Source organism: Anser cygnoides, chromosome 33 (assembly GCF_040182565.1).
Source record: "Anser cygnoides isolate HZ-2024a breed goose chromosome 33, Taihu_goose_T2T_genome, whole genome shotgun sequence".
In the NCBI taxonomy this organism is placed as follows: Eukaryota; Metazoa; Chordata; class Aves; order Anseriformes; family Anatidae; genus Anser; species Anser cygnoides.
In genome coordinates, this window is record NC_089905.1 from 1,532,654 (window position 1) to 1,545,513 (window position 12,860).

Below are 12,860 nucleotides of genomic sequence, written 5' to 3' on the forward strand. Positions count from 1 at the left end.
TTCCTCCGGCTCTTCCCGGTATTGGAGGTCCCGGCTCCAGCTCGCTGCCGCTGGGGCTCCGGCAAAGCATCTCCGGGGCCATTTCCCCGTTTTCTCGAGCAAAGCCTCAGCCCCGGGGAGCTTCCAGGGGAGCTCAGCCCATGCCAGCCCCGCGCAGCCCTCGCTCGCCAAGTGCCACTGAACTTTCTCTCGCCCTCGCTCCAAAATGCCGAACGAGTCCACGTGCATCCGCTTTTTTCCATGGAGCTGCCGGTGTCGGCCTCGGCATCCCGACCGTGGCCCCCTCCGCTTAAAGTCCATTCCCTGTTACGTTGTGTTTTCCTTTTTTTTTTTTTTTTTTTTTTTTTTTTCCTTTTCTTTTAACGTCATAGGAAACCTGTAGTCGGGATTGTTACTATTGGAAACCGATCACATGTTCCATCCAGGTATTTTCATCTCTCCGGCATTACGCAAAAATAAAGGCCTGAGAGAGAGATATAACCGAACATAGAAGTAGAGTTAGGCTCGTTGTCTGAGTTTTGAGGCATATAGTATAAGGGGAGAAGGAAAAAAAAATTAAAATAAAAAATTAAAATAATGATGTTGCACAACTTGTAGAAAACAAAGAAGGGAAAGGGTTAATGTATTAAATGTGCTAAATTACATTAAGAACTTAATTTTATTAAAGTATTATTACTTAAGAAACTTGGTATCTGCTCTTGTTTTCTGTCTGTTCACGCTCTGGGAAGGGCTCCAGCGGCGGCGGGTGGGAGCGGGGCCCTGCTCAGAGCAAAGGGATTTTACTTCCACGGCGATCCCGTCCCCTGAACCGGCTGCCACCCTCAGCCCTGGCGGCGAGTTCCCGTCTCCGTGAGCTTCGGGTCACCCTCTCTGCCACGCCGTTCTAGCAGGAATTGTGTAAAAATGGGGGAATCGGAGCAAAACGGAGCTAAAAGCCGCGACGCCCCGGGGACGTGGCGGTGCTCGGGGTCACGCTGCGCCGGGGGGGGGCTCCAGCCAAGGGTCAGGTGCTGCCACGGTGGCTGCTCAAAAAGGGGTAAAATCAAGCCAAAATGGGGCTTGCCCCACACCTTCTCCCTACCCCGCTCCTCTTCGTGCCCTTCCTCGCCTGGGGATGCCGCCGAGCTGCCATGTGCCAAGGCGGGGGGAACAACGGGGCCGGAGCTGGCGCGGTTCCTGGGCTCAAGCAACGACCCCAGCAGGCAGAAAAAGCCTCCAGCAGCAACTTTATTTTAGGGTTCTGTCCAAATTCCCGTTTTTGTCAATAAACCATGCCCCGAGGCAAAATTCCTGCCGAGTGGGACGGGGTGACCATGGGCAGATGTGGAAAGAGAGGACCCCAAACACACCCCGGGGGATGCGCTCCTGGGGCTGGGGCGAAGGGAAGGGAAGGGAAGGGAAGGGAAGGGATGGGATGGGATGGGATGGGACGGGACGGGATGGGGTGGGATGGGATGGGGTGGGATGGGATGCGATGGGATGGGATGGGATGGGATGGGATGGGATGGGATGGGATGGGATGGGATGGGATGAGACGGGATGGGATGGGACGGGACGGGGTGGGATGGGATGGGATGGGATGCGATGGGATGGGATGGGATGGGACAGGGATGCGATGGGATGGGATGGGATGGGATGGGATGGGATGGGATGGGACAGGGATGCGATGGGATGGGATGGGATGGGATGGGGATGGGATGGGATGGGACAGGGATGCGATGGGATGGGATGCGATGGGATGGGATGGGATGGGATGGGACAGGGATGCGATGGGATGGGATGCGATGGGATGGGATGCGATGGGATGGGATGGGATGGGATGGCCCCTGCAGCCCCCGCATTGCCCCCTGCCCATCACGCCAGCGGCACCGGCTCTGTCCCAGCCCTGGGGGGCCCGGCTCTGTCCCCTGGGCAGGGGGAGCGGGGCTGGCGGCCCCCTGTGAGCGCAGCACACGCTCCATCTAGTGGCAGCCTCATCCCCTGGCTGCGCCCTGCTGTCACCAAGTCCCTCGTCCTCACCCCGCAGCCCCAGAAGTGGCAAAACCTTTCCAAATCCCCCCACCCTGGGAGCCCCTTTTCCCCTCCTCGTGCACCCCAGCACCCGGCCGAAGGACAGGGCAGCTTTTTCCTCTGCACTGGCTGCGCTGCAGGGGTGCCTCAGAGGGGCTCAGGGCACGAAAACGGGGCCCAAGGAGGGAATCGCCCCCTGCACCCCCCCCAGCAGGGCGCCCCATCCACACCCAGAGCCGTGCCCGGGGCTGGGTGCACCCGGTCTCTTGCCAGGCAGAAAGAAGGGTGCACCCTGGCCCCCCACAACCCCCAAAATCTCCCCCAAAGGGCTGCACCCACGGGTGCCACAAAAACCCGGGTACCAGGCAAGGGATTCGCTGCGCTTGGGCTTGTTCAGTGTCACCCTAAGGTGACTTCGGGGCTGGAGAAAGCAAGGACATGAAGGGTGGCACGTCCCGAACCCTGGGGAAGAGAGGCACTGGTGGGGAGGCACGGCTCGGGGAGAGCTTTTCCTCTCCGTTCCTGTAGGTCCTACATAAACACAGGGAGAGCAGCACGAGGCGGCACGGCCAGCACGCACAGGAGCGGCCGTGCAGAAGAAGCGGCCGCCAGCCCCATCCCGTTCCCGGGGGGGCCGCAGCGAGCAGAGGTAGAGGGTGAGAAAGGCGACGGCTCCGTGCGCGGGGCGGCGGGGGGCGGCGGGGGCTCAGATGTTTTGGCAGCAGGGCGCCTGGCGGCCCTCCTGCTGCGTGGGCAGCACGCGGACGGGCTCGATGGTCGTGCTGGGGCCGAACTCGGGCTCGGGCTGCCCGGTGATCTGCCGCTGCGACACGATGCGGTAGATCTCTGCCGAGAAAGGGGGAGAAGGAAGGAAAATTTTTTCATAAAAAAAATGCGGATTTCAGTGAAAGAGCTTCCCCCTCCCAAAGCACACGGCTCAAGAGGCTGGGAGCACCCGCCCCTCCCCGTCACGGGGAGCAGGATCCCACCCTCGAGCTTACAGAGGTCCCGGGAGGGACCCCAAAGCACCTCCTGGCCCCCCCCCTTACCCGTGAGGATGTTGTGGAAAGCTGTCTCCACGTTGGTGGAGTCCAGAGCCGACGTCTCGAGGAAGGACAGCCCGTTCTTCTCTGCGAGGACAGGCTGAGCTCAGGCAGGTGTCGTGCGGGACGGGGTGGGGTGGGATGGGGTTTAGGGGATACCTGCGAAGCTCCTGGCCTCGTCGGTGGGCACGGCCCGCAGGTGCCGCAGGTCACTCTTGTTGCCCACCAGCATGATGACGATGTTGGCATCGGCGTGGTCCTGCAGCTCCTTCAGCCAGCGCTCGGCGTTCTCGTACGTCAGGTACTTGGCGATGTCGTAGACGAGCAGAGCTCCCACGGCCCCCCGGTAATAGCTGGGGGACGGCGAGGGGACGGGGTCACGGCCGATTCCCGGGGAAGGGACGTGGGATTGCAGGGGGGGAGCGGGGACACTCACGCCGAGGTGATGGCCCGGTACCGCTCCTGCCCGGCCGTGTCCCAGATCTGAGCTTTCACGGTCTTGTTGTCCACCTGGATGCTCCTCGTGGCAAACTCCACCCCGATGGTGCTCTTGCTCTCCAGGTTGAACTCATTGCGGGTGAAGCGGGACAGCAGGTTGCTCTTCCCCACGCCGGAGTCCCCGATGAGCACAACTGGGGGGGGAACAAGCACGGCGTCGGCCCCCGGACCCCCAGCACCGGGCAGCACCGACTGTCCCCGCCGCAGCCACGCGGAGCCGCCCCCAGCCCTGCGGGGACCTGGACGTCCCCGTCGGCCCCCATCTCCTTTTCATCCCGAGGGAATCGGTGCATAACCAGGGATTTAAAGAGCTGGTCCAGAAGTGAGCACCAGACAAGGAGGAGGAGGAGGAGGAAGAGGAGAAGGAGGAGGAGGAGGAGGAAAGTCCCTGGGTGTGGGCTGGGCGAGCGCATTTTCTGCCTAGTTCCTGTAAAACCTGGCGCAACGGCCTGCGGGGAGGCTCCGTCACACGGCTCCCCTGTCGAGTTTGTTGGGTTTGTGACTCAACAGGTTTGGATTTCTTTTCTTTTTCATTGCTGCTGGCTCGGTCCGTTCCCCGGGGGAATGCGGACTCTGGGGGGGGCCTCACCTTGCCCTCCCCAGCCGGGACCAAACCTTCTCGGCAGCAGGGCCACCGCCGAGCCCCCCCGCCACCCCGTCACCACGCTGGGGGGAAAGGGAACCCGGCGAGGGACCAGCAGGAGCTCGGGGCTCGACCAGCAGCAGGGGAAGGGAGGCTCCTGACGCCGCGGGGCACTGCGTGGATGCCTGGGAAGACCACGATGGGCTGGGCTGCCCTCGACGAACCACTGGAGACGCGGAGGCCAGCAACGTGCCGGGTTCGCTAATGAGCCTCATCGCTTTGATCCCGGCTCGGTGTTTAATTAACGGGAAGTTGCCACTTCCCTCGGCTCAAGTGCCACGTCTCCGATCCCGGCAGTGCTGCTGCAGCCCGGCTTCCACTGGCCCCGTGCACGCCCACGGCAGCGCTGAAGGCAGCTGGGGAAACTGAGGCACGCGTGCGCCATGCCCCTGGAAGCCTTAGGACAGGGGCCTTAGGAAGCCTTAGGAGCAGGATGCTCCCTCATCAGAAAGTCAGAGTAACGCTGCTTCGAACCGAAACCAGCACCCGTTTGGGCGACAAAAGCCCCAGCAAAGCCCCAGGGACCCAGCGAGCGCTGGCCCAGCTCCGTGCCCCTAAACACCGCGTCTCCCTTGGACTTTGCCCCTGGTTTGGGTGGAACCCACGGGTTCTGGACTCAAAGCCGGGTTCTCCTGTTTTTAAGGAGAATAAGAGAAGAACGGGGAAGGAAACGCAGAGCCCGACCTCCAGCTGCCCTCAGCCCCGGCTCCTTTAGGAGCCCGGCACCGCAGGAGGACACCGCTGGGCCCCCCCCAGAGCCGTGCCTCCGGCGTAGCAGCGGGCGAGACGCAGGGGCCGCCCCTCGCTGGGTCCCAGGAGAGCTCCGGGGAGGATTTTTGAGCCACCTGCTCGGCAGGAGGGGTCCCTGCCCACGGCAGGGGGTTTGGAGCGAGGTGATTTGCAAGGTCCCTTCCCACCCAGACCAACTCCGTGATTGATTTCCTGGGCGGGGGCCAGGGGAGGTGCTGGCGGCTGACTCACACCAAGGTCATCCCCTGGCTCCTGTCGCGACTTTTGGACGTCCTGTTGCGACTTGGCGACGTCCTGTCGCCGCTTTGCTCCAGCCAACAGCACCGGGACCCCGTGCTGGTGGCTGGGGAGAAGATCCCGGGGCCCCCGGCTCCCTTCCCGGGGGGGGGACAGCGGGGCTTTTCCCCGCTCCTCCCGCTGCCCACGACTCCCCCCCAGCCTCCTGGGGCTGCCCAGGGGCCGAGCACCCCCGCACCCATGGGTGCTGCCCCCCAAGGGGGGTCCTGCCCCCCCCCGCAGCACTAACGAGAAGCCGGGGCCAGGAAGAGCTGCTCGCACCCTTGGGTGCGGGGACACCCGGCACCTGCCCAGCACCGGGAGCTGGGCCCGGTCCCCGGTTCAGGTCCTGGTCCCCGATCCTGGGTTCAGGTCCCACGTCCCAGGTCCTGGTCCAGGTCTCTGTCCCTGGTCCCCGTTCCTGGTTCAGGTCCAGGTCTCCATCCCCGGTCCCCGGTCCCGGTCCTTGGTTCCCAGCCCGGTCCCCAGTTCAGGTCCCGGGTCCTGGTTCCCGGTCTCCGTCCCCGGTCCCGGTTCAGGTTCAGGTCCCGGTCCCCGGTCCCAAACCCGATCCCCAGTTCCCGTCCCCGGTCCCGGTCCCGATCCCCAGTTCCCATCCCCGGTCCCGGTCCTGGGTTCAGGTCCCCGGTTCAGGTCCCGATCCCGATCCCTGGTTCCCGACCCCGGTTCCCGGTTCAGGACCCCGGTCCCGGTCTCGATCCCCGGTTCCCGTCTCCGGTCCCGGTCCCCAATTCCCGGTCCTGGGTTCAGGTCCCTGGTTCAGGACCCCGGTGCCGGCCCCGATCCCGATCCCGGGTTCAGATCTCGGTCCCCGGTTCCCGGTCCCCGGTTCCCGGTTCCGATCCCGGTTCCGATCCCGGTGCCGATCCCGATCCCGATCCCGGTCCCGGTTCCCGATCCCGATCCCGGTCCCGACCCCGACCCCGGCCCGGCCCCGTACCCTTGAAGAGGCAGTCGTACTCCTCGTCCCGGCCCCGCATCCTGCCCCGGCCCCGGCCCCGGCCCCGCTCCCCCCGCCCCGCCGCCGAGTTCCGGACCGGGGCGGGGGGGGGGGGGGCGGGACGGGGGCCACCCCCCGCGATCCCATTGGTCCCCCCCCGCCCTCCTCCGCTGCCATTGGCGGGCGGGGCTGTCCGTCACCGCCCGGCGGCTCACCTGGGCCAGGTGCGTGGGGGCGGCGGCGGGGCCCCGAGCCCCCCAGCCCCCCGTTCCCCTTCCCCTTCCCCTCTTCGACTTCTTCCCCTATTCCCCTTCTTCCCCTCTTTCCCCCATTCCCCTTTTTTCCCATATTCCCCTTCTTCCTCCCCTTCCCTATTCCCCTTTTCCCCCCTTCCCCTTCTTCCCCCCTTCCCCCATTCTCCCTTTCCCCCGTCCCCCCTTTTCCCTACTCCCCCTTTCCCTCATTCCCCCTTTTCCCCTTCCCCCCCTTCCTCCCTATTCCCCTTTTCCCCCTTTTCCCCTATTCCCCTTCCCCCTATTCCCCCTTCCCCCACTCCCCTTCTCCCTCCCTTCTCCTATTCCCCTATTCCCCTTTCCCCTTTTCCCCCTATTTCCCCTTTCCCCCTACTCCTCCTTTCCCTCTACTACCCCTTTTCCCCATCCCCTTTCCCACTATCCCCCCTTTCCCCCTATTCCTCCTTTTCCCCTATCCCCCCTTCCCCCCACCTTCCTCTATTCCCCTTCTCCCTCCCTTCCCCTATTCCCCGTTCCCCCTTTCCCCCCTTCCCCTATTCCCCTTTTCCCCTATTCCCCCCCTTCCCCTTCCCCCATGACAGCACAACCCCGCTCCCCATGCGGAGCCTCCAGCCCTGGGCCTGCACCCGGGGGAAGACCCGGGGAACCCGGCAGCGTCCCCCCGTTTCCCAGGGGGGTCGGGAGAGGCCCCTTTTTGGGGCCGATCGGCTGCCGAGCCTCCCCCCGGGGGCCACTGGGGTGACGGGACAGGGGAAGGGGCGCAGGGACCCCCATCGGGACGCGCCCCATGGGCATGGGGTGGAGGGCCCGGGCCCGAGGCCACGAGGGCTGAGGGATTCCAGCACAGCGAAGCCGCCTTTCGCAAGTCCTTTAATGGTGGCATCACCGCGCTGCGGGACACGGAGCTGGTGCCGGGCCCCAGCCCGGGGAGCCAGCTGAAAACTGGGGGGGGGCCTCGGCTCGGTCCCGCCGTCACGGCGTCCCGGGTCAGGGATGGGGACAGACCCGCTGCGCGCTGCTGCGTCGCTCCCCGAGCTTTGGGATGCGGTGACCCCGAAGCTGTCCCCACTGGGGGCGCGGAGCTGTGGGGACAGGCACGTCCCCAGCGCGTGGCACAGGCCCCACGGCAGCAACCGCGGGCGGCTCCCGTGGGTGGCACGGCCCCGGCGAGCCCCCGGCAGCACCCCAGGGCGTCTCAGTCCTCTGCACGGCGGGGCTCGAGGGACCGGGACCGGGATCGGGATCCGGGCGGCTCGGTGCTGGCGTTAATTGATCGGGACCCGATAAAAACGAGGCGGACGGAGCAGAGCTGCCGGCGCCGAGGCTTTTCCCCGTTTCAGGCAGAATTTGCCCGCTGTCCAGGCTCCCCGCCACGCCGGGGCGGGGGGTGGCACCGCAGGCTGCTTGCCCCCAGCCTGTGTTGGTGGCCCAAAGGGGCCGGCACGGAGGCAGCCCCAACCCCAGCTCCGTGCCCTTGGCACGTCCCGGGCCCCCCCCCCCGAGGTGCCCGGCGGGCTCAGATGGCCACGCAGCACGGGCGCTTCTCCGCCTGCGCCGGGGCCGAGCTCTCGGGGCTCTCGCTGCCGAGCGACACCGTGCTGCTTTGGCTGCTCCTCTGCTTCTGCTTCTGCACCTTGTGGAAGATCTCTGCAAAACACAAGAGGGGCCGGGGGGGGTTGCGGGTTCGTGTCCTGGGGGAGCAGAAACCTCTGAAGGCTCCCCACCGTTTTTGGGAGGACGCTTTGAGGAGGGGGGGGCAGGGAGCAGCTCTCTGCGGTCGCGTCCCCGTGGCCAAGCGTGGGTGGCGGGGAACACCTTGAAATTTCCTCTTGCCCAACCTGTGTTAGTGCTTTGGCCCGTGCTGGGGCTGGCACGGCACAAATGGCACGGCATGGCACGGCACGGCACAACTGGCACGGCACAACTGGCACGGCACACCTCGCTGTGCGCCTGTCCCCACCTTCCTGGAGAGGTGCTCCCGGCCGAGCATCGCCCCTCTCCGTCCCCCAGGCCCCTGCGGGTGGCTCAGCAGGATGCTGGAGACGTTGAGTCAGGAGTCCCCCGTCCTCCCTCCCCGAGGGATTTTTGCCCGAAGGGACCCGCGGATTACAGGGGGGGGGGGAGAAGGAGCCCCCGGGGCCCTGAGAACAAAGCCACCGGGTGACGGGGAGCGAAACGCCCAGCGCAAAAAGGCCGGAAACCAAACCAGCCGGAAAGACGGCACCGAAACCAGCCCCAAAACTGCTCAGGCGGAGCAGGGCGGAGGAGAAACGCGCCGAGAATCCTCTGCCCGGCCCCGGGTCCCCCCACGAGGGACCCCGCGCCGCCCCTTCCCCTTCGCCCCGCGGTGCCGGAGCGCGCACCCTTCAGGATGGTCTCGAAAGCCTGCTCGACGTTGGTGGAGTCCAGCGCCGAGGTCTCAACGAAGAGCAGCCCGTTGTTCTCTGCAAGGACAGCGGGCCCCCGCGGTGATGGGGACCCCAGCGAGGGCACGGCTCATTTTGGGGCCCCTGCCGGGATTTTCGGGACCCTCCCCCCCCCTTCGGCGTGAGCACCCGCTAGCAGGGAGGGTTGGAGGCTCCCAGCTTGTTTTCGGGGGCGGCGGGAGCGGCGAGCGCCCGTACCTGCGAACATTTTCGCCTCCTCCGTGGGCACCTCGCGAGCCTGCGCCAGGTCGGTTTTGTTCCCCACCAGCATCACCACGATGCTGGGCTCGGCGTGGTCGTAGAGCTCCTTCAGCCAGCGGTCCACCACGTCGTACGTCTGGTGCTTGGTGATGTCGAAGACGACCAGGGCACCCACGGCGCCCCGATAATACCTGGGGAAGAGCCCCACCGTCACCCCGTGCTCCGGACACCCCACGGCGGCCTCGGTTTTGGGGGGGGGGGGGGGTATGGGGAGCCCGTCCTTACGCGGAGGTGATGGCGCGGTACCGCTCCAGCCCGGCCGTGTCCCAGATCTGCGCCTTCACCATGGCGTCGCCCACCACGATGGTGCGGGTGGAGAACTCCACGCCGATGGTGGTGCGGCTGTCGTGGTTGAACTCGTTGCGGGTGAAGCGGGACAGCAGGTTGGTTTTGCCCACCCCGGACTCGCCGATCAGGACCACTGGGGAGGGAAGCGAGAGATCCCGCTGGCGCCGGGCGAGGAGGGTACCGAGGCCGAAGCGTGCACCCGACGGGCTTCGGAAAGAACTCGGAAAACCCTTCCTGGTCCTGATCAGACCCGCCAGCGGCCCGTTGCCTTGGACCGTCCCGGGGACTGGCACAGGGACAGCCCCAGTACAGCGTGAGCCTGGGAGGGTGAAGGGGAAAAGGGAAAAAGGGGAGAAAAAGAAAAAAAAAAGGGAGGAAAGCAGCCCCTGGACCATCCTGTCCCTATTGACAACGGCCCCAAACATGGACAGAAAATGGGTTTAACCCCCGGCACAGCAAACAGAGCCCCAGCCCCACAGTGGGAGCTCTCAGCCCCTCTCCAAAGCCACCCAGGGGCTCGTAGGCCCCCCCCCCCCCCGCGCTCCCTGAGCACCGCTGAGGCCCCAGCACCGCTCAGGGAGGGGATCCAGGCAGCAGGAGCAGGACGAGGACGCTGCCAAGCCCAGGGGACGCCTGCGGTGGGAACGTGGGGCTGGTGGCACCCGTCCTCCCAAGCGAGGTCCAGCCGGTGGCACGGGGGGGGACACCAGCACCCGGTGCTTGCATCGCTCCGGGCCCCCATGGCCGGGTCTGACCCCGCGTCCTCTGCGCGTGCCACCACCGGGCACCGTGGCCGGACGACTTTGAAGCGCCCGCCGCCCTCAGCCGGCACGTTTACACCTCGCGTGTACGGCCCCAGCCGTGTCACCCCCTCCGCTTACCGGTGCCCTGGGGGGTAGCAGAGGGTCCCCAGTACCTCCGCGGAGCCCACGGGCAGCGAGGCAGCCCCCCCGACCCCACCGCCATCCACTCGGGACGCAGCCCCCAGCGCCAGGACCCTCTGCAGCACCCATTTCCTGCTCGCGGGGCACGTCAGCTGCAGGGGTAGCCCCCAGCCCCGTCCTGGTTCGGGAAACGTCAGCCCGGGGGGAGGACCCCCCGCCCTCCTCCCACCCCGTCCTTCGGGTGAAGGGAAGGGGACGAAGTTTCCTCCTCACCCTTGAAGACGAAGTTGTAGTCTTCCTCGGCGCTGCTCATGTCGCCCTGCTGCCGCCCGCCCCGGCCGGTTTTCCTCCTTCCCTCCGCTCGAGGTTTCCTCCTTCCCTCCGCAAAGCCTCGAGCGGGGCGGGCTCGTGGAGGCCGCCGAGGGAGGGGATGCGGAGGGCAAAGTCTCCTCGGCGGCGGGGAAGCGAGCGGGGTCTCGGGAGCTGGGCCGGGAAGCGGAGGTGACGCGGGTGGCGTCGGCGGAGCAGCGCGGCCCGGGCCGGGTTGACTCAAGGGGTGGGACGGGTGGCGGCGGCGGCGCAGGTTGGGCAGGTAAAGTCACCCCTGGGACCGTCACGGGGCAGCCGGAGGAGGAGCTGGGCCCGATCCTGGGGCCAGCGCAGCGCGGGGCAGGCTGGGGCAGCGGGGCCAGGAGCAGGGCCCCGGGTTCAGCCGGGATCTGGCCGGACACCGGCGCTTTTCCTTGCCTCTGCTGCCGTCACGTGAAAGCCGGGAGCAGCAGGGGCTTGGGGGGAAAGAAGCCCCCCAGACCCTCCCCGCAGGAACGCAGAGGGGCTCTTGGCAGCTTTTTTTTTGTGCTTGTTGCAGACCCCGAGCTGGCGGGTAGCTGCCCCGTCCCCCCCCTTTCACCCTCCTTTTATCTGAGACGCACAGAAGGACACGAGCACCAGACACGGTTTTATTCCCCCTTCCTTGGTCCCCTCCGCAGCAAGCGGCCGTCCGGGGCTCCCCGCCAACGCCGCCGGAGGTGTCGGAGGTGTCGGAGCTCTCAGCCGTGGCACGGTGCCCCCCGTGAGCCCGTCAGCTCCTTGCTCCCGGGGTCAGGATGCGGCCACCTGTGTCAGCGGCTCCTCCAGGTACTGGACCAGCGCCTGCGCCTGCAGGTGGGGACTGGTGTGAGGGGTGCTGAGCGCACCAGGGCTGCAGCCCCCCAGGGGACCCGGTCCGCTGTGGGCAAACCCACATCCTGCCCCAGCGCCCGGGGGATATTTGGGATCTGCACGGACGCCGTTCGCGTTCTCGTTTTGGCTTAAATTTCACCGTGGAGCCTTAATAACGTGCGGTTTCCCGCCTGAGCTGGCGTGGGAGCTGTCAAAACTCTGCCCGGGGGAACGAAGCATCCCTGGCATGGCTGCTTCCTCCACCGCCGCCATCCTCTTCCTCCCGGAATTACCCCAACGGCCCCTTTTTGCCCCTCCCCGCCGCATTACCTTGGCTTTCAGCATCCCAAATCCCACCGTCTCCTTCGCGTACATGCACAGCAGGAGGTTGGCCACGCGCGTGATGGCCACTCGTCCCTCCTGCCCGGAGAAAAACGGCACCTGTCGGACCCCCGGCTGGGCAGGGACCCGTTGGGGGGGGTCTGGGGGGGTTTGGGGGTGCCTGTGACGGGGGGCGGGGTGGGCGGGGGGGCAGCCCCCACGTACCATGCAGTCCATCAGGATGAACTTGAGGTTGTCCTCGTTGAAGGCCTGGTGCCCGTTCTTGTCGTAGGCCACCCAGATGTTGCTGGCGATGGCGGCGGTGACCCTGGCGTCGGTGTCGCCGTAGCCCGAGTAGGCCAGCAGCGAGCCCTCGTTGTTCAGGAGCCTGGGGAAGAGACGGGGCGACAAAAATTTGGCACCGCCGAGCATGGCGGGGGGGGCACCAGCACCCAAGGGTGGGGCTGTCACCCCCCCAGAGCTGGGTGCCGGGCTCGGCAGCCCCCCGCCAGCCCCCAGGCTGAGCTGAGGGAGCTGGGGGCGACCCCAACCGCTGGGCTTTAGGCTCAGGAGCTCTGTCCTGGGGGGGGGGGGGGGGGGTTCTGCTCCCTTCCCCCCCCCCCCCCCAGCAGCACCCCCACAGCCCCCCAACCCCACTGCGTGCCCCCAGGGGGGGGGGCTCAGGGACGCCCCCAGCCCGGCTTCGCCCCGCTCACAGCGTGCTCTGGACGCCGCCGGTGTTGGCCTGGCTCAGCACCTGCGTCAGGGCCTTGGGCCGCAGCATGGCGGCGCCCTCCCCCCCCTCCTTCCTCCTCCTTCCTCCTCCTCCTCCCCAGCCCCGTCATGGGGGGGGGGGGGGGCCGCTGACAGGCGCGGGGCACGCCGGGACTTGTAGTTCCGCCGCCCGCTCAGCGCGGGGCACGCCGGGAGTTGTAGTGCAGCGCCCCCCCCCGTCCCTCAGCCGGCCCTGCTCAGCGCGGGGCACGCTGGGAGTTGTAGTTCAGCCCCCCCCCCCCCACCGCCCCCTTCAGGCCTACTCGGCCCCGGGGGCACCCCCACCCCGGCCGCCCCCAAAACCCTTCCC

General features: G+C 66.8%; 3 protein-coding genes across 3 annotated transcripts; all 3 read right to left on the bottom strand.

Moving 5' to 3' along the window:
- Positions 1-1,209: 1,209 nt before the first annotated feature.
- On the bottom strand, positions 1,210-6,292 carry LOC106048960 (ras-related protein Rab-11A). Its single transcript, XM_066986228.1, has 5 exons — positions 6,182-6,292; positions 3,490-3,685; positions 3,213-3,406; positions 3,060-3,140; positions 1,210-2,856 (listed from the first exon to the last, which is right to left on the bottom strand). The coding sequence occupies exons 1-5, from the start codon at positions 6,219-6,221 to the stop codon at positions 2,717-2,719; spliced, it is 651 nt and encodes a 216-aa protein (XP_066842329.1). The 5' UTR covers positions 6,222-6,292; the 3' UTR covers positions 1,210-2,716.
- Positions 6,293-7,288: 996 nt separating this feature from the next.
- RAB25 (RAB25, member RAS oncogene family) lies at positions 7,289-11,104 on the bottom strand. The gene is made up of 5 exons (XM_048054330.2): positions 10,568-11,104; positions 9,348-9,543; positions 9,060-9,253; positions 8,799-8,879; positions 7,289-8,082 (listed from the first exon to the last, which is right to left on the bottom strand). Exons 1-5 carry the CDS (start codon positions 10,605-10,607, stop codon positions 7,952-7,954), a joined length of 642 nt encoding a protein of 213 aa, XP_047910287.1. The 5' UTR covers positions 10,608-11,104; the 3' UTR covers positions 7,289-7,951.
- A 135-nt stretch (positions 11,105-11,239) lies between these two features.
- On the bottom strand, positions 11,240-12,648 carry LAMTOR2 (late endosomal/lysosomal adaptor, MAPK and MTOR activator 2). Its single transcript, XM_066986229.1, has 4 exons — positions 12,493-12,648; positions 12,002-12,164; positions 11,786-11,875; positions 11,240-11,452 (listed from the first exon to the last, which is right to left on the bottom strand). Exons 1-4 carry the CDS (start codon positions 12,558-12,560, stop codon positions 11,396-11,398), a joined length of 378 nt encoding a protein of 125 aa, XP_066842330.1. The 5' UTR covers positions 12,561-12,648; the 3' UTR covers positions 11,240-11,395.
- Positions 12,649-12,860: the final 212 nt, after the last annotated feature.